The sequence below is a fragment of the Cryptomeria japonica genome, chromosome 5, assembly GCF_030272615.1.
Source record: "Cryptomeria japonica chromosome 5, Sugi_1.0, whole genome shotgun sequence".
Taxonomy (NCBI): Eukaryota; Viridiplantae; Streptophyta; class Pinopsida; order Cupressales; family Cupressaceae; genus Cryptomeria; species Cryptomeria japonica.
The window spans coordinates 87,774,446-87,794,099 of NC_081409.1; the positions used below are offsets into that span (position 1 = coordinate 87,774,446).

At 37.9% G+C, this 19,654-nt stretch overlaps 1 protein-coding gene across 1 annotated transcript in view; it reads right to left on the bottom strand.

Annotated features, from left to right (window-relative positions):
* Window positions 1-19,654, bottom strand: part of LOC131054704 (translocon-associated protein subunit alpha) — a 69,199-nt gene that overhangs the window by 19,614 nt on the left and 29,931 nt on the right. Inside the window, exons 5-6 of the mRNA XM_057989262.2 lie at window positions 5,983-6,060; window positions 5,594-5,797 (exon numbers count right to left, since the gene is read on the bottom strand). Of these exons, the coding sequence (XP_057845245.2) occupies window positions 5,594-5,797; window positions 5,983-6,060 (282 nt within the window). The remainder of the gene's footprint in view (window positions 1-5,593; window positions 5,798-5,982; window positions 6,061-19,654) is intronic.

The window sequence follows — 19,654 nt, forward strand, 5'->3', positions numbered from 1 at the left end:
GAAGTTAGGATTTGCTAAATGTCAAAAGGGAAGAAGGTTTCCCACAAGTCACAATCAAAAACAAGTTAACATAGCATATATGTGAGAGAAAGCCACGAACACACACTTATCATGAAGGTAAGAAAAGCATACACAGCATGCATAAATCGAGGACGCGGCTAATCTGGCTCTAAAATGGCTGACTAACCTTCGTGTTATACACAGCCGAAAAATAAAAGACACAACTAAATCTGTCGAGCACGGCCGAGATTTGTAATTTTCGACTTACCCTCTTGTTATGCAGAAATCATAGTGTTTTTGGAGCCAGATTAGCTACAGCCATAAGTCAAAGAGAGGCAAGAATGATGATTTTAATTCATTTTCAGGTCAACGACCAAACTTACAATTGCAAAAATGAAAGAAATATACAAGTCTTCAAGAGAAGTGAAAAGCAGAAGCTGGCTCAAGCTAGCAGGGAGAGAACCCTTTACAATGAGGCCTAACAGCCTATTTATAGCAAACTGGTCGCAAAGAAGAAACCACCGGTCAAAGAGGGGAAACCCTGACTCTGGCATTTATAGGAAAATGTTAGTCTAAGAAGATAGGGAAGTGGTCGGATCTAACATGATTGTGCGTGCAAGAAACCTGATTATACCCTGACAAGGCAATTCCAAGAAGAAAAGTACTACTAGAAGGTGGATTGCCTGACAATCCAAGGTCAAAGCATGCAGACCTGACATCAAGACCATCAAGGAACCATAAATAGGCATGGACTGGGACTCTAGTTGATGGCAGCCTACAAAATACATTAAATGTGCCCCTGTAGCTCCATGAATGAAAGTCTACGTAACCCGAGGACGCATCCCCGGGTTAAAATCCCCCGTCCCCATACCGGGGACGTTTCAGGGACTTGGGGATGGTTAGGGGACGTCCCCCCCGCCGTCCCCAAAATTGCAAAATTTGTGGGAAACGTCCCGGAAACTTGGGGACGGCAGTGACTCTCAAAGGGGACGTCCCCTAACCGTCCCGGGGACGGCCAGCCGTCCCCTTTTTCCTAGCACATTTAAAAAACAAAAAAAGACTCAAATACTCAAAAAAAACATTTTTTATTTTATTATAGGTCTATAAAATTGGGTTTTCATTAATATGATGGGTAAACATGTTTGAATCACTTCCAAAAGAACTTAGAAATAATGAGCAGCAGCCTGGTAATAAATTTCACAAACACTTAGAACGCGGTAGTGCGTAAAAAAGTGGTTGTAGGTCTGCAATATTGGACTTTTCACAATTATGAAAGGTAAACAGGTCTGAATCATAGCCAAAAGCACTCAGAAATATGAATAACAGCTTGGTATAGAATTTCACAAACATCCAAAACTTTGTAGTGCATAAAGAAGCGGTTGTAGCTCATAATAGAAATGGAAGACTATCAAAATATCCTTCAACCAGAAATAAACAATGAACTACATGCAAACAAGTGTTGGCATATTGACAATGTATTTTCAATTATGAATGCATATTGAGTATTGACAATGAATTCTGAACACAAATGTGGTATGTTAAGGTTCTATAATGTACATATACTTGCTTTATCCATGTTTTCATATGAATATAATGTATATATACATGCTTTATCTATTTTTCATATGAACATTTAAAATTTCACTATATATTTTAAATTTTCCCTATATTTTATATAGCCGTTCCCTTTGCCGTCCCCCCGCCGTCCTCTGTCGTCCCCGTCCCGGAAACTCGGGGTAACATAGATGAAAGTAGACAAATTGTAGGAGTTAGTGAAGCATTAAGATCCTTGAGTGTCGATCACACCATCTAAAAGTGTTGTTGGTCATTGGAGATCGGACCTTGAGCCTTCAAGAAAACATTGCTAAAGATGAGGAGTCAGGAATCTCGGAGCTTGAAAGACCAAAGGGACAAGAGGGAGGCAAGAGAGGGACTTTGGGTTCCGAGGTTCGAGGAAAAAATCTAACACTTACCAAAAGACTAAGGGTTAAGACCAGTTCCCCGAAATCTAAAATCTAAAAAGGGAAGGGTTTTCGTATTTCGGGTTTCGAGGAAATGGTCTAACGCTTACCAAAAGAGTAAAGGTTAGGCCAATTCCCTGAAATTCGAAATCCAAAAAGGGAAGGGTTTTCATATTTCGGGGTTCGGGGAAATGGTCTAACGCTTGCCAAAAGAGTGATGGTTAAACCAATTCCCCGAAATCCAAAATCCGACAAGAGAAGGGTTTTCATATTTTAGGGTTTGAGGAAACGATCTAACGCTTACCAAAAGAGTAAGGGTTACACTAATTCCCCAAAATCCAAAATCCGACAAGGGAAGGGTTTTCGTATTTTGGGGTTCAGGGAAACAGTCTATCGCTTACCAAAAGAGTAAGGGTTAGACCAATTCCCCAAAACCCGAAATCCGACATGAAAAAGGTTTTCGTATTTTAAGGTTTGGGGAAACGGTCTAATGCTTACCAAAAGATAATGGTTAGACTAGTTCCCCAAAATTAAACAAGGGAAGGGTTCTCACGGTTCGAGAAAATGGTCTAACTCTTACCAAAAGTGTAAGGGTTAGACCAATCCCCCGAAATTCGAAACCCAACAAGGGAAGGGTTTTCATATTTTCTATGTTACCCCGAGTTTCCGAGACGGGGACGGCAAGGAACAGTGGGACATGTTTCCAGGATGGCAATTTTTTTTGCCAAATTTGGGGACGGCGGGGGGACGGCAAAGGAGGCGGCTATATAAAATATAGGGAAAATTTAAAATATATAGGAAAATTCTAAATGTTCATATGAAAACATGGATAAAGCATGCATATATAGATTGTATTCATATGAAAACATGGATATAGCATGTGTATGTACTATGAAAACATTTTAGAATGTAAATTCTAAACATACAACATTGTCAATACTCGATATGCAATTATGCATTCATAATTCAGAATTTCAATTCATTCACATTGTCAATATGCATATCATAATAGATATTAAAGAAATAACATACAAAATATCAAAATGCCCAAAGGCTACACTGCTGCCATATAGTTTCATTGTCAATTACGATATGAAAATCAAAATAGTACTAATGAATTAATATTTTATTATTTTGATTTCCTATTTATAATTTATTATTTATTAATTTTAAATTTTTAAATGTTTAACAATTTAATATTTTCTATTTGTAATATGAATTAATTTAAAGGTCTGATATGAATTAAATTTTAATTAATGTTGCCTTTTGTTTGATATTTAAAATTTAATTAATGTTGCCTTTTAATTTTTTTAATAACAATTTGAATTAATAGGGGCCCATATCAGAAAATTTATAAAAAAAAAATTGACAATACGACATTTTTTTTTTTTAATATTTTTTAATAGTCTTAGATGTGGGGGACGTCTAACCGTCCCCAGGACGTACGGACGTCTCCCATAGCTAGGGCAGACGTCCCCTCTAAATTCTTGGCAATTTGGGGACGGGGGGAAATGTCCTTTGGCCGTCCCCAAGTCCCCGAAATGTCCCCGGGACTAGGACGGGGGTTTTCAAGCCGGAGACGCGTCCCTAGGTTACATAGAGGGGTTCGAGGAAACAGTCTAACGCTTACCAAAAGAGAAAGGGTTAAACCATTTCCCTGAAATCCCAAATCTAACAAGGGAAGGGTTAAACTATTTCGAGGTTCGGGGAAACGGTCTAACACTTACTAAAAGAGTAAGGGTTAGACAAATTCCCCAAAATCTAAAATCCGACAAGGGAAGGGTTTTCATATTTCGGGATTTGACAAAATGGTCTAACACTTACCAAAAGAGTAAGGGTTAGGCCAATTTCTCGAAATCCGAAATCCAACAAGGGAAGGGTTTTCGTGTTTCGAGGTTCGATGAAACAGCCTAGCGATTAAAAACAGAGTAAGGGTTAGACCAAATCCCCGAAATCCAACAAGGGAAGGGTTTTCGTATTTCGGGGTTCGAGGAAATGGTCTAATGCTTACCAAAAGAGTAAGGGTTAGACTAGTTCACTAAAATCTGAATTCTAAAATCTGAAAATCCAACAAGTGAAGGATTTTCATATTTTGGGATTTGGGGATTTGGGGAAATAATCTAATGCTTACCAAAAGAGTAAAGGTTGGACCAGTTCCCTGAAATCCAATGAGGGAAGGGTTTTCATATTTCGAGGTTCGGGGAAACGATCTAATGCTTACCAAAAGAGTAAGGGTTAGACCAGTTCCCCAAAATCCAAAATCTGAAATCCTTTGGGAAAAGGGAGGGAGAGTGGGCCAGCGGACCCCAAAGACTAAAGGCAAGATGCAAGGGGAGAAGGCCCAAAGTCCGACCCATGACAAAAGAACACTTGAGCATTTTCCTAATTCCCTGACTTGGCACTTGATCAATTGGGGCATAACTGGTCCATGGAACATATCTCTGATCAGTTCTCACTGATGGGCCAAGGTTGTCATAAAATGACAACAGACCCCATGTTTAGGGGTTCCATAGAACTACCAATTATTGATTTAAGGGTCATATAACATGTAATATTTAATTTATAATAAATTGATCATTGAAAATTTAGACTTATGTGTTTTACAATGCATTCATTTCTATTTTTTTGGTAACTGTGTTTCTTCTTTTGCCAAGTTTTGCTGAATCCTGAGTACAAGTCAAAATTTTGGGTTGCCAAGTCTAAGTTTTCTAACTTGGTGCCCACACACAAGCATATATATGCATACATACACAACTGCAAATATATATAGTAGTTACCAAGGAGACTCACACCCTCACCCCTAGTACTCATCTACCATATCAAAATTGGTCCCTAACATATTATGCATATATAGGAGTTACTTGGGGACTTGCACCTACACCCCAAGTACTTACCCTGCCATATCAAAATCGGTCAGTCTTGGAAGCACATATGGGACATCTCCAAAAAGATTTTTTTAGCATATCCCTATGTAGTCCCTTGAAGCATCCCTTGAAAACTAGAAAAATTTCTTGAGAAGTTTCTTAGACATGTCATATAAACTGAATTGGTCTTTTTTCCTCAAATGCAAGAATCCAGTTCAAAAGAGCTGAAAGAACTCGAAGAAATATAATAACAGACTAAAATGTTTTTATTTCTTGCATGAAAATTTATGAGTTGTTTTGTGGTAGAAAAAAAAAACTCAAAATTTAAAGAGGTCCTATCAAGAAGAGAAACAATAAAAGGGCTTACAAGCCTACATGCACCAAAGTTTTATCAATTGATTGAGAAGGGAAAGCAGGGTACTCCAATGGTAATAGCTTGTGCTAAAAAACTATTATGTATGTAACGTTAGAACAAATATACATATATATGTATTTATGAATATAGCCATGTCTAAGTTACCCCATAAGATGTCTTTAAAATAATGGTGTTCTCATCCCAGTCCCCTTCTCCCTTATAGGGACATCTCCAGCCTCCAAGTAACTATAATATGTACCCATTTGTATGTTTGTGTGTGTGTAAGACACACCCACATATATGTAAATATATACACGAAAAACTTATAATGAGTCAAAACAAGCTTAATCTTATGTCCATGAAATAATAAAGACTCATAACCTAAGGCAGTATAGAAAAGAATACCAACATACCTGAGAAATGCGTTGTATTTGTCCTTGTACCCATACACCAAGAAGACCAATGAATGAAATTCCAAGAGTAATGAGAAATACAGTCTCAATGCTGATGATGCCGCTAGCCTCAACTACTTCAATAGTACCATTGTAGAATACAGTCTGAAATAGCTGTTCATCTACCTCATACGAGATGCTACCAACAAGGTCAAATGAGCCTGGCTGTAATGAACATTGAATAATCACAATTTAGATGAAATGAGAAACATTTTAGTACAGCCTTTTTTCCACAAAAACCATACAGTTTGATATATATGTCTCAACTCATAATTAAGCAAATTGAACCAACTGCATATAGAGAAGACGGAACTTCAGTTCGAGAAAACAAAATTATTGGTGACCACAACCTGCAAAAACTTGCTCACTACAAAGGAATACAGGAATGTTGCTTGTGCAGATTGAGGCACAGTGTCATTTTGAAACTCCTGCAAAATACAATCTAAGGAATCAGCAGGTGCAATCAGTATCATTTTATTGTAATTTGTAACTCAAAAGGTGGTTATGTTGTTGTATGGTCGCAATGTTAAGAAGAAACGGAATATAATCACATTATGCTTACATTTATCAATAATCAGACAATGCTTACAGTCATCATTAATCACACGATTCTTACAGTCATCAACAATAAAAGAACATTAAATGATAATATAAGCACTATAGGCATAAAAAACAAATACTAGGTGAGAAATGAAATGAATAAATCATGTGAAAGTATCTTGACAAATCCTACAGAATGTATATTTTGTATCTTTTTGAAAGTGTTATTTGACAGGTAGAAGACAACACAAAGTTAGTACTATTATTTTACCAAAAAAGAAATAACTAACATAAACTAGCACTTGCATCATTAGAGGTGCAATGGTTTTGTGAACAGAAAAATGATGATATTATTGGCATAAATACATCATTCGGATGGAGATGTAAAGCAAAGGTAAAAAACAAAGTCAGCACTCAATGGTCCAAGACATTTTCCTTCCTGATTGAGAGGCTCTCCTAGGGATTTGAGAGTCTCATCAGGGCAACAATGCAATGGCACAAGGGCCAGCTACAGAAGAGAATGCAGGTGTTTTCTACAGAATTTAGGGAACATTGAAAAGCCCTTGAACAAAAAATTATGTTGTTCTCATGCCTTTTGACCACAAAAGGAGATTTGAAATGAACATAGAAAAAATGCTTGACATGGCTTGCACCCAACCACAACTTACAAATAGATTAAAAAAAATGAACGAATCACCCTGTAACCATTTCCTCCTGCTTCTCAAGGAGATTGTATTGGAAAGATAACAAACCACTTGAAGACTCTCAAAGGCGATATTGTTTGCCTTTGGAGCTTCAAAATATGGGGTTTGATTAAGGGCTCAAAAAAGAAAATTCACAGTGTTGGCAATTCAGGATGAGATGCCTAAATGGAGTAAAGGAGGAAGGAGCTATTGTCCTATCTAAAAGGAAGGAATCCTTCAAGTCAAATCAAGGTAGAGAAAGAAGATTTAGCAACCTATACAGCAAGTCAAGGGAAGGAAAGAAGATGACGATGTGGAAGGCAATGTATCTCAAACCCTTACTACAGGTAACCCTAAAAAGTCCTTGAAAGCAAACACTTGGGGCAGAATTCTTCTTGAAACAAAAAAAAAAATTTAAATGAGGTAGATCTCTCGAAAAAGGCAATGAGTTTCTGGGGATCAAATCTAATACCCCAGCAAAATGACAGCCAGAACATTCATGGAAAATCAATGGCTCCACAACATTCTCTAAATAAATGACATCTATAGCAGCAATGAAATCAAAGGGAGGCTTGAGTATCTGAATTTGCTTCTCATTTTTCTAGTAGAGCTGTAAGATTTTGAAAATTAGCTAATGTAAGACATACACTCATGCTCCCCAAGATATATAGATAGATAGAGAGAGAGAGAGAGAGAGAGAGAGAGAGTTAATATTACGATCCTGCTTAAAGGCAAACTGAAATAACAGCATTTACTGAATGAAATATAAGGGAAACTGTAAAAGCAATATAAAATGAAATATAAGGTAAAGTTTAAACTATTAACAACAAAAAATACAGAATGAAATATATATTTTTGTTTTTTAAATTCAACAACAGAGAATGCAATAGAAAAATAGAAAGAAAAAAATAAAAATAAAAGTATGGCCACCCTATGAGGAGCGTGACCCCTGCATGGGCAAGACTCAGCTTGTGGGGCATGGCCCTGTCTGGGGATGCAGCCTCATCTCCTTTCTTCCACCCAGATCTGCCTAAACTAGCCCAATTAACTTGTGTGGACGATGACATACATTCTGAGCTCTCTGTGATGAATGTGGACCCTTATGTCATTCGGTCATTGAGCTCCTCCAGTGCCACCTTTCATAGCCACCACAGAACTGTTCTTGCAACCAAAGGAAACAATAAAAAGGTTTGAAAGCCAATGATATTTTAACAAAGCATTCACTAGGAGTTCCAATTGCCAGACATGTAAAGTGCAGATTCATTCAAGGGAATTTGCAGGCATGTAAGGTGCAAATTCATCGAAGGAAGTTTGGAAGGATACTTTAACTTCCAGCATACTAACAATTTCCTAGGGTGACAAATGGGAGACTCCTTGGAGTTCCCTGGACATCTGAGGACATTCTAAGTCCCTAAACTGTCCCCAAACCAAGAAGCATCTTGAAAACATTCCCTCCTTGAGGGGGGCATCCTTAAAATGTCCTGGGGTCTTGAGCAGTGGTGGTAGGATGACGCGAGGACAACCCCTCTAAGTACCCATGTCCTAGCAATGTCCTATTGGTGTACATTTTATCATATACCGAACATTAAAATAAAATATCCAAGGATACTCTACCCTCTCTTGAACAAAATCACTATGTGTGCCAAGATTGCGAGAAAGACCACACAGCGACTAGAAAGGTTTATATGTGCAAACGGGCAACTTTGTGTTGGATAGCTTCCTTGGTTATGTATGCTGAAATACAAGGGGGGCTTACACTTGGCTTGTTCAATTCGCAATGGAGATTTATCGTTTGGGTTTTGGATCATGAACTTCAAGAAAATTGAAAAGGAGATAAGGTTTAGAAATTCTAATCTATTCCTAAGAATTCAAGAGACAGTATTGACTAGGTGACTTCAATAATAACACTTTGCTTCGCCACGCTTAGTGTTGGTGTTGGAAATAAGCCACACCCAGACCGACGATGGACTGGTCCAAGAGGGGCCAGTAGCTCAGTGGTAGAGCACTCCAGCAGCGTATGGAAGGTCCTAGGTTCAAGTCCTAGCTGGTCCATGTCTCAACATGGTATCAGAGCCAGGTCCAGGCTAGGAGCCCCAAGCACACGAGAGGTGTGGCTTAAGGGGGGGTATTGGTGTTGGAAATAAGCCACACCCGGACCGACGATGGACTGGTCCAAGAGGGGTCAGTAGCTCAATGGTAGAGCACTCCATCAGCGTATAGAAGGTCCTAGGTTCGAGTCCTAGCTGGTCCATGTCTCAACATGGTATCAAAGCCAGGTCCAGGCTAGGAGCCCCATGCACACAAGAGGTGTAGCTTAAGGGGGGGTGTTGGTGTTGGAAATAAGCCACACCCGGATCGACAATGGACTGGTCCAAGAGGGGCCAGTAGCTCAGTGGTAGAGCACTCCAACAGCGTATGGAAGGTCCTAGGTTCGAGTCCTAGCTGGTCCATGTCTCAACACTTAGGACAACTACACAAAGTGAGTGCGATCTTCAAGGGATGTGCTTATGATTCTCATACTTATGAATAATACCAACAGTTGAACAATATTACTCAAAGTAGAAGTTTATGAATAATACCAACAGTTGAACAATATTACTCAAAGTAGAAGTTAAATCCTCAACAAAATAAGCTCAAACTAACTTTACACAATGAACAAAAATCATTTGTTCATCAAAAGTATGAGCAGAAATTCACCATAAATCAATACTTATCAAATCTTGCATTCTTCTAACATACATGAAATAAAATCTAAACTATGATGAGGGATAAGAACCATGACATCTCCAAAATAAGAGAGGTAATCACCATCAATTCGAACAATGCATTACTTATTACTTTGGCAGTTGTAAGCAACAATTACTTATGTCAACATGTTTTGCACCATGCTCCCATGATTTACAAATGAGGGGCAAGCTCAATTTATAGGCTCCCCAATTACAATTCAATGGCTAGGATTGATTTTCAATCAACGGTCAAGATTACAAAATGAAACCCTAATTAGGGTTTGTTACAACTAACTACCCTTCGACCAATGAGAAAATTAGATTTGAGGACACTTGTCCTTCTTGCTAAATGTAAACCAATAATAAAATAGAAAGTTGTTACATTGTGAAGTGTGCCTTCTAGAAGTTTCTGGATAAGTCAAGTTCATTGAACCTGGACATGTTGATCTTGATTGTTGAATGTCCTTTTTGAATTCTCCAATTGGTGCCGAAAAATTGCCCAAGTATGGAAATTTGTTTGGAATAGTCCTCTTGCCACTATCTGATCTTGATTAGGAGCTTGTCTTTGACTCTTCAGGGGATGAAATCCTTCAAGTCTGGAATTTCTTTCTATATTTTTGCCAAGTCTAAAGACTTTTCTTTCTTGATGCCTTGAAGTTCTTTCATGTGCCCTAATTTTGGAGAAGAACTCCCCTATGCCTTTGCTACAATGAAAGAAATTGGAACTTTTTCTATTAAGTATCTTCCATACATAGCCAAATTTTGGCAAGTCAATTTTATTTTGTGCTGCCTTCATGTAGACCCTCCAGCACCTAGCCAAGATTTTGACCATTTCTATGCTCGGACACATTTTGCCTGTGGATTTGCCTTCAATTTTGGATTTGGCTTGTGCTAAGTAGAACAAACTCCACCTTTGGACAAGAATTTTATTCATCTCCTCTTTATTCTCCTCTTTGTTCTTCTTCTTTCTTCATGTTTCCTCTCCAACACAATCAAAATTTGATTCTTTTGGTTGTGGAAAATTCCACACTTAGCCATTTTTTATGCGTGTCAAACTTTTATTTTCCAACCCTTCTTTTGTTTGACCCTTGATTTCATGTGCTACTTTGTCAAATTTGTTTTTCCCTTTAGTCATTTTCTCTCTTCGGCATGGCAAGTCGACTGTCTTCATGTCTTATCCTTGAGCCATAGGCAAATTTTTATGTCTTGCTTAGGTATCTTCACATATTCCATTTATGCCTAGTCAACTTGTGCTTTATGCAATTTAGCTTAGCAAATTTTATTTTTCTTCTATCATGTCAAAACTCTCCACCTTTCCTTGCCTAGGCGGACTGCCTTTGATTGGACAATCTTCTTTTCAAATTTATCTTTGCCAACCTCCTCCCATCAAAAGCAGACTCGAAGGTTTCTTTCACATTACTTTTCTTCTTCAATTATGTCTAGGCGGACTTGGATGAAGTCTTGCCATCATGTTTTATGCTTTATCTTGGACAATCTAAACCATGCTTTTCTATCCTTACAAGGTGAACTTGAGAGTTGGCAAGCCAAGGCGGACTTGGCTTCCTTTATGCCATGTCTTTATGCTTTTCTTGGCAGACTTAAGGTAGTCTTGGTCATACCCTTCAACATGCTAGGCGGACCTCATGCATGCTTTGGACATTGTCTTCTTTACCTTGCCAAATGGAGGAGCGAACTTGCTAATAGCTTAGACAATTTTCCTAGGTCGAACTTCACACTTGGTCTGGCCATTCAATCTCCCCATCTAGGCGGACTTGGTGTTTACCTTGCCAAGGCGGACTTGACATACTTTATTCCATGTCTTGCTTTCAAATTACTCTTTAGCCTAGGCGGACTTGTAGGATGCTTTGACATTCTTGCTTTGGGCGGAGTCTAGCTTGTGCTTGCCCTGGGCAGAGTTGGAAGCCTTCTTGCCATCTTGTTTGATACTTGGGCGGACTTCAAGGCAGGTCGGACTTGGAGTGCTTTATCATACTTTCTCTTGGCCAAGGCAGACTTTGCTTAGTCTTAGACATTCTTCCAAGTGCCTAGGGCGGACTTGGAGTTTACTTTGCCATGTTCCTCAGCTGCATGCCATGCTTTCATGCCTTGGGTGGACTTCGATGAAGTCATGCCATGAGTGGGCGGGGTTTAAGGTGTCTTGGACATGTATGCTTGGGCGGACTTTAAGGGGTCTTAGCCATGTTTGACTTGTGCTTTAATCCTTGGCGGACTCCATGTCTTCTTGGACATAGGTGGACTTTGGAGGTCTCTTGTTATCTTCACCAACTTCACTTGGGCGGACTTTGGAGGTTTCATGCCAAGGCGGAATTGAAGGTCTTCATGCCATGGGTGGAGTTGAAGGTCTTCGTGCCAAGGTGGACTTGAAGCTTGGAGTGCATGGTTTATTTGCTTTTATCCTTCTCCTTGGGGCGGACTTCACCTCCCTCTTGCCACACTCGTCTTGTCTAAGCGAACTTGAAGATGACAAGCCATGTTTGCTTGGCTTAACCTTTAACCATATGTAGGAGTTTGCTTGAATCTCGCCATGAGTTCCTTAACTAAAGGTAGGTGTTTGATTATTGTTTGCCAACTTCTCCTTTGCTTGAGCGAACTTGGAAGACATGCTGCCAAGGCGGACTTGGCAGCATGTTGGACATGTTCAAAGCGGAGTTCATGAATGAGCTGCCATCCTCTCCATGGCGTGGCAGACTTGGAGGAAGTCAAGACATGGTGAACTTTGATCACCATCAGCCATGTTCTTTCCTTGTGCGATTTTTTTACCTTTATACCAAGAACCTTGATCTTCCATGTTAATGTTCAAACCTGCCATGCCCAACTTGGGTCTGCCATATCAATGCTGGATTATCTGGAACAAAACCCTAATTAGGGTTTTAATTTGCTTTTTGCACTTGAAGACCTAATTTTTCAATTCTGAGAACATGGGCAGTAATGATATGGCCTAAGGATCAAAACCTTAATTCCACAAAAAAGCAAAAAAAACATAACCTTGCTTTTTGTACTCGAGGCAAAAAATTTTGAATCTGAAGACATTGGTACTGATCAAATGACTTGAGGAACGAAACCCAAGTTCTACTTTCAAAAAAGCAGAAAAAAGCAAAAAGCAAGCCAAAAAGCTACTTCCCGGATTGTGCCCAAAGTGCCAAAAACAAAACTTTCTATTTTTAGAAAAAAACAAAAAAGCAAAAATTTCTAATAATACAAAGTTGTCAGAAATGATCCAAACCAATTGCGATCCTCGTCCTTCGGACCTTTTAAGCACTTTGACAACGTTCAAGAGCTGTTTTGAGCATGATTCCTCAACTTGGCTCCAGATGACTTCAAAAACTCTAACTCCTCATTGTAAAAAGACTGGTGATTAGTAGTTATGATGCCAAAGCAAAACCCTAAAAGCAAAAACAGGGGGGTCCCCATTTGCAATGGGGCGATGTGTGAAAAAGGTCACAAGATGTCCCCATCCTGAAAACCTGGGGATTTTAAGGGGACAAAAATCCTTGCGGAACACTGATATTCATCAACTACCTATGACCTTTGCATGATCTAAGCCTCTCTTTAGGAGGGGTTCATTGTGAGCTATAGATTTCAATGATTTAATGAGTGAATGCGTTCATTGTAGAATCCAAATTTCATTCTATACAAAAACTCTTATCAAAAACTGTTTGAGCACTTGTGCTCAAGCAATCAGATTTGAGGACAAAAGCACTTGGGTTGCCGGAGATTAGAGGACAAAAAGACCTTTGGTATCAAGAGTCAAAAGACAAACACCTATGTCCTTATAGGACAAACTCAATTAGAGGTTTTGACTAGGTTTCCAGAGTTGCAAGTTTCAGCTGTTTCAAGCTTGTGTAATTTATAGTATTTGTTGTGGATCTAAGCATAGTAACTTTCGTTTGTTGTTGCTGCTGTTGCAGCTGTTGTTTATACTAGTGTTGCAGTGTATTTTGGGTGTATTTCAGATTTCATTGATATAAGAAAAAGTTTTGGGATTTACATTTCTTTGCTGGCCCCATTTTTTAAGACTCGGTTGTCAATGTTATTGTGTAAATTGTGAAGAAATTGGGGGTTTTACAGATATTGTTATAATACTTAAATCAGAAATTTATTTGCCAAAATTATTCGTTGGGTCATTACATGTCTTTACAAGTTGTCAAGAGAATGAAAGAGAATGACCACATCATCAACAAAGAGCAAAGTAGCAATCACAAAATGGTGAAGTAGACAACCATCATTTGCATGGGTAAATAGTCTGGGAAAAATCCTCAAGCTCATCAATGTCGATACCAAAGAGGATTGGTGAGAGAAGGAAAACTTGCTTAGCTCCAATAGCACTGTAAACAAATTCAAAAAGGTCATGCGGAATCTTAAAACACCCAACAATTGTCTTGTAGAGCCTCATGATAGCACTATGAAAGTATCAACATGTAATGTCCTCTATTGGAACGCTACATGTTTCCCAATAGTTACATACATTATTTAACATCATTATGTCTTAAATTAGGTTATTGAAATTAGAAGTATATATGATACAATATGTAACTAATTAAATTTAGGGTACACCCTCACTTCTTCCCTAACCCTACGGAAGATGGTGGAATTACTGTGCTAGGGTACTTGGAAACAGTCTACAAGTGGGCTCCCTCAAGGTTTCTTACGAACATATGTTCATGCCCATTTCAGGACACTCCCTCAGGGTTTCAGAAATATATGTCCTTACCCATCTTGGAATTTACCCATCTAGTGACCAAATTACTCCGCCTCTCCCTACACAAACCCTCCATTCCTACATAGGCATTAGCAGAAGACTAAGGACTAGAGCATTAAAAGATTTAATTTCTTTACGTATTATGAATGTATATGAAATTAAGTATGACTATCATACATATTGTAGTCTATATTAATATTAATATTAAATTCTGCATAAGAACATTATCAGGTTTCATATATTAAGCATACATATTAAGCACATCCCCCTGCATACCACCAAGAACAAGAATGTTACTGCCTGTAACTTAATAACAGTTCTGATCTGATCTGATCAATGGTGTTCTCACTGGATGCTTTGATATCTCTCAATGTGCGGGAGAGGTCACACCTATTCATCATGTATGCACTTTGGCACAAGACACCCTTTCACCATTAGCACCCTTTGAAAGAGTGCAATTCTTCATTATTTCTGCCCTTTGAGAGGGACACAACCTTTCACAATCAGATCTGCACTTCTTATTTAAATCAGATCTGCACTTTTGATTCCCAAATTATCCCCCCTTCAAATGAGTTCTCTTCTCCCTTTTATACCTCATATTTGGGAGAGTGACAACTTATCATTTCATGCCTTTTGACCATTCATTAACTTACTTAAATTTTAATTATATTTAATTATATTCTTTTATATTTTAATTTTTTTAATTTTAATTTTATTATTATTATTTTTTTTATTAAATTCTATTTCAAAGTGGGGAAATTACACAACAGTACTAATATTCTCCAATTTTTGGAACAACGAATATGACTGGATGGAAACAAAGGCCTTTTTCAAGTCCAAATAACAAAAAATGATTTTAAAACATCAATGACAAGCCTCTTGAATGACAACACAACATGAGAATGCGGTCAAAAGTTTAGAAATCTCTCCTAGAGCAAACCTAACCCCTGGCCCTTAAATTCATGTCCTCCAACACCTCAAAAAGCAACTTATTCAATACTATGGCATAAAATTTCATTAAAGTATGCCCAAGCATGATTGTCCTATTATTACTCGGATTTGAGCAATCCCCAAATTTGTGAAAGGGGACAAATAATATATTGTGACTAAGTAGAGGGGAACCAAAAATAGACAAGCTAGTTGCATAGTTGTGCAATAGGGTAAACAAGTAAATCCACACCATATTTGAGAAACATATCTTGGAGCTCCTCACACTCAACCACTTTGCTGGAATAAAGCGTCAAAATAGCTCTTTAGACATGGCTTATAGAAAATAAGGTATTAAGGAAGAGGGGGTGGAGGCTAGGGAGTTGTAGGAGGCATAGGGGACCATTGGTGCATGACGGGATTCTTGTAGATGGCTGATCAAGTATATCATTAACTTAAAGAGAATAAGCATAGGGTACTCGAGCAAACAAGGTGATAAAAAGTATGGGGGAGTTCCTTCCGAGAAGAGTACACTAAAAGATCTTAGTGGAGTGATGGAGGGCAGTGAGGAGCTTGTTCGGCTTCAAGACAACAAATTTGTGTTCCTTATGCCAAAGGAGATGACGATAGTCTCTACAAGGGGTTAAAAAGAAGGAGGGTCTTAGACAAGGATAAAGCAAAGTATCTGTAATGTCCCCATCTTTAAGCTAGAGAGTTAGCCAGCAATAAACAATTTGTGATCAAGGGAGTGGCAAACCTTGAGCATTGATAGCTAGTTAGAGTAAATGTACATAAGCAATTAGAAATAAGATATTCGGAAAATCATGAAGTCTTATGACTAAGGCGATTTTCCTTAGAGATATCACATTCTTACTCATATCAATTGTTACAATATTAACATTGAACATCGCCGATAATAATCATATTGACAGTAATCCTGACTAAGGACATATCGGATCTTCTATATAATCCTTGCGAAAGGAAGGTGCTATTTCATTGCTCAGGCACTCTAAGAATCAAGGAGTAGCTTCCTACTTAGACGCCGTTTAGAATGATTCCCATGAACTGGTCAAAAAATGTGAGGAGCAATCGTGAAGGAACCAAGATTGAGACCCGTTATTATAATCAAAACAATACTCAGCAAAGCATCCAATTGATCAGTCATAACTATTACTAAGGCAAGCATCGGAACAATACAGCAACTTAGCACTTTTAACGTGACAGAGTATTGAAGCATTACGGTTCAGCTGGTTACATCTTTATTAGAGCATGGAGACGAGGTTGATCATTTAAGAGCATTGTTCAATTCTTGAGATAAACGATGACCATTAAACGTGAAGCGATCAAGTCAATAACTTATTCGACGGAGTTATTTGTGTGCATCAATAAAGACGGCAAGATCGTACAAATAACTAGTCAATATCATTTCCATAACAGTTATGCTTTGGAGACACGGTCAGTGATAAATATCGATAACAAAAACAAGTAACCTGACCATTCAAATAAGTTGAAGAGACTATCAGCGAAGTTATATAAACAATTCAACAATATCAATTAAGGCAACAATTATCGATTATTAAGAAGATTAACAAGGAAGTGAGTAAATGAAGTCTGATCAATGAGGAAGTATGATAATAACTAAACAGAATATATAAATAGTAGCAATTAATCATGAAGAGGTACGTTTAGCACTAAGGAAAGGAGTTACTCTTAAGACATGTCTTTTGAGCATCACTCCAATCACAATATATATAAAAGCATTCACCATCTCTCAAACAATGATGATCGATTGAGTTTATTCTTGTTTTCTTCATCCATTATTGGATTTGCTCTTTGAGAGCAGTTTTGCCTTTGGCACTAAATCGGTTACAAGTATATAATTGCAGATCAGAGACGGCACCAGTGATTCCAAGTCTAGAAAGTGTATATCAGAAACAGCATCAATCTTTAGTTGCAAGCATACAAGTAAAGATCTGAAACAGCAACCCATTGCTTAAAGCGATATTTTCATAATTGCATACTTTATTGTTATATCAGACAAAGCAAAGCATATTGCTGCAAACAATACCATATCGATTCCATATACACATTGTCTATATCAGGAATAGCATCATTGTACATAATTATCAGAAGCAGCAAACCCCTATCACTATAAGTGATAGGAAATCATACTTCATAGCATATTTGTAATGTCCCCTTGTTGAAATAGGATTTATTAATAAATAATAATAATGGATTTAAATATAAAAGAATAAAAATAAAAATTAATATAATTAAAATTTAGTTAAGTTTAATGAATGGTTAAAAGGCATGAAATGAAAAGTTGTGACTCCCTCAAACATGAGATATAAACAGGAGAGAAAAGAACTTCATTTGAAAAAAAAAAGAAGGAAAAAAGGAAGAAAGAAGGGAGCAAAAGAATTAAGGAAGGATTAATAGGAAGAAGATAAGGAAGTGACTCTTTCAAAGGGGCAGCAATGATGAAAGGTTGTGACCTTTTCGAAGGGTGGTAATTGTGAAAGGTTGTGACAAATAAGAAGAGGTGCGACTCCTCCTCATTAGAGGATATAAAGTGGAGAAGTTTTAATTTGAGAAGGTAGGATCCATGGAATAGAACAAAATATTTGAAGCGTTAAAAGCATATTTAGGAGCAGATCTAAATCAGAATTATAAGAAAATATGGAAGAATGATATGAAAATTTATCAACGAGATCAGAATACAAATACAAATCTGCTAACAATAATAAAGCAGGCATTGAAGGAAAAGAAGAGGAAACATTAAATCGGTAATCAGAGAATCAGAACTGATGGAATAGAAAGGATTCTCATACACATATATATCTGAGTATAGGTAGCAGATCAGATTGATATAAACAGCAGACCTGTGCATTTAAAGAAGGAAACAACATCGAATTGAATCTATCCAAATTACAACAGACTAAATATACATAACTTGCAATAATTCAAGTATATTGGGCAAGATTTAGTGTCCTCCCAAAAGGAGACAGTACAAGTGGTATCAGAGCATGTTCCTGCCAGCCTGAGGGAAATTAGTTAATGCAATTAAGTCAACGAGCTTTAGGGGCTATCGAAAGAGAAAGGAAGAAAGCCAATTACGTAATATAGTGGCAATGTTCGACGGTGAAACAAAAGGAAATCCAAGTAAGAAAACAAGGCAAGATGAGGAAGATCTTAAAAGCATCCAAGCAAGAGAAGAAGGGACAATAAACAAATGGAGCTTTGTGGAGGAGCCAATCTAGTAATTATGGCACCCTTACATCCTCAAGATCTATGGGACATATTAAGCAAATGTTTGAAGTGTATTGGATAAATTTTACGACACATCAATGAGCATACAAGAGTAGACGGATTGGGATTAGGCCCACTTTCTGACTCAAAATGAATTAGAATCAGAAGGATTGGGATTAGGCCGCCTTTCTGAATTGAAATGGATTGAGAACAGAAGGATTGGGGTTAGGCCCACTTTCTGACTTGAAATGGATTAAGAACAGAAGGATTGGAGTTAGGCCCACTTTCTAGCTCGAAATGGATTGGGAGCAAAAGGGTTGGGGTTAGGCCCGCTTTATGACTTGAAATGGATTAGGAGCAGAAGGATTGAGGTTAGGCCCACTTTCTGACTCGAAATGGATTTGGAGTAGAAGAATTGGGGTTAGGCCCACTTTCTGACTCGAAATCGATTGGGAGCAGAAGGGTTGGGGTTAGGCCCACTTTTTGACTTAGAATGGATTGGGAGCAGAAGGATTGGGGTTAGGCCCACTTTTTGGCTCAAATTGGAATAGGAGTAGAAAGATTGGGGTTAGGCCCACTTTCTGGCTCAAGAAAACTTTTTGGTTCAAGAGGAAAGATTGGGGTTAGGCCCACTTTCTAGCTCAAGAGGAAAGATGGGGTTAGGCCCACTTTCTAGCTCAAGAGGAAAGATGGGGTTAGGCCCACTTTCTGGCTCAAGAAAAAAGGATCTAACATGTGTATTTGCTTTTATACTCCGTGACTGCATATATTCATGTGTATGCTTTGCGTTTGCATATATTCATGTGTATACTTCGTGTTTTATGTGTATGCTCTGTGTTTGGTTTATACTTGATATGTATTAGATATGTGAATAACTAGAAAGATATAAGTTGCATTTGAGGTTATCGATGTGTGTCATGCTTCTAATCCTCATCTTAATATATGTTAAGATCACCCATGCTTTAACACAAAGAGATATCCATAGTATGGTGCAAGTATTAGGTCAACCAAAGTAAAGAAGAAATACCAATCTGCACGGGTTGATTTATTCAATTCTTAGAAACCTACATTGCTTGAGGACAAGCAATTTTGGGAAGGGCAGACTGTAACGTCCCCTTGTTGAAATAGGATTTATTAATAAATAATAATAATGGATTAAAATATAAAAGAATAAAAA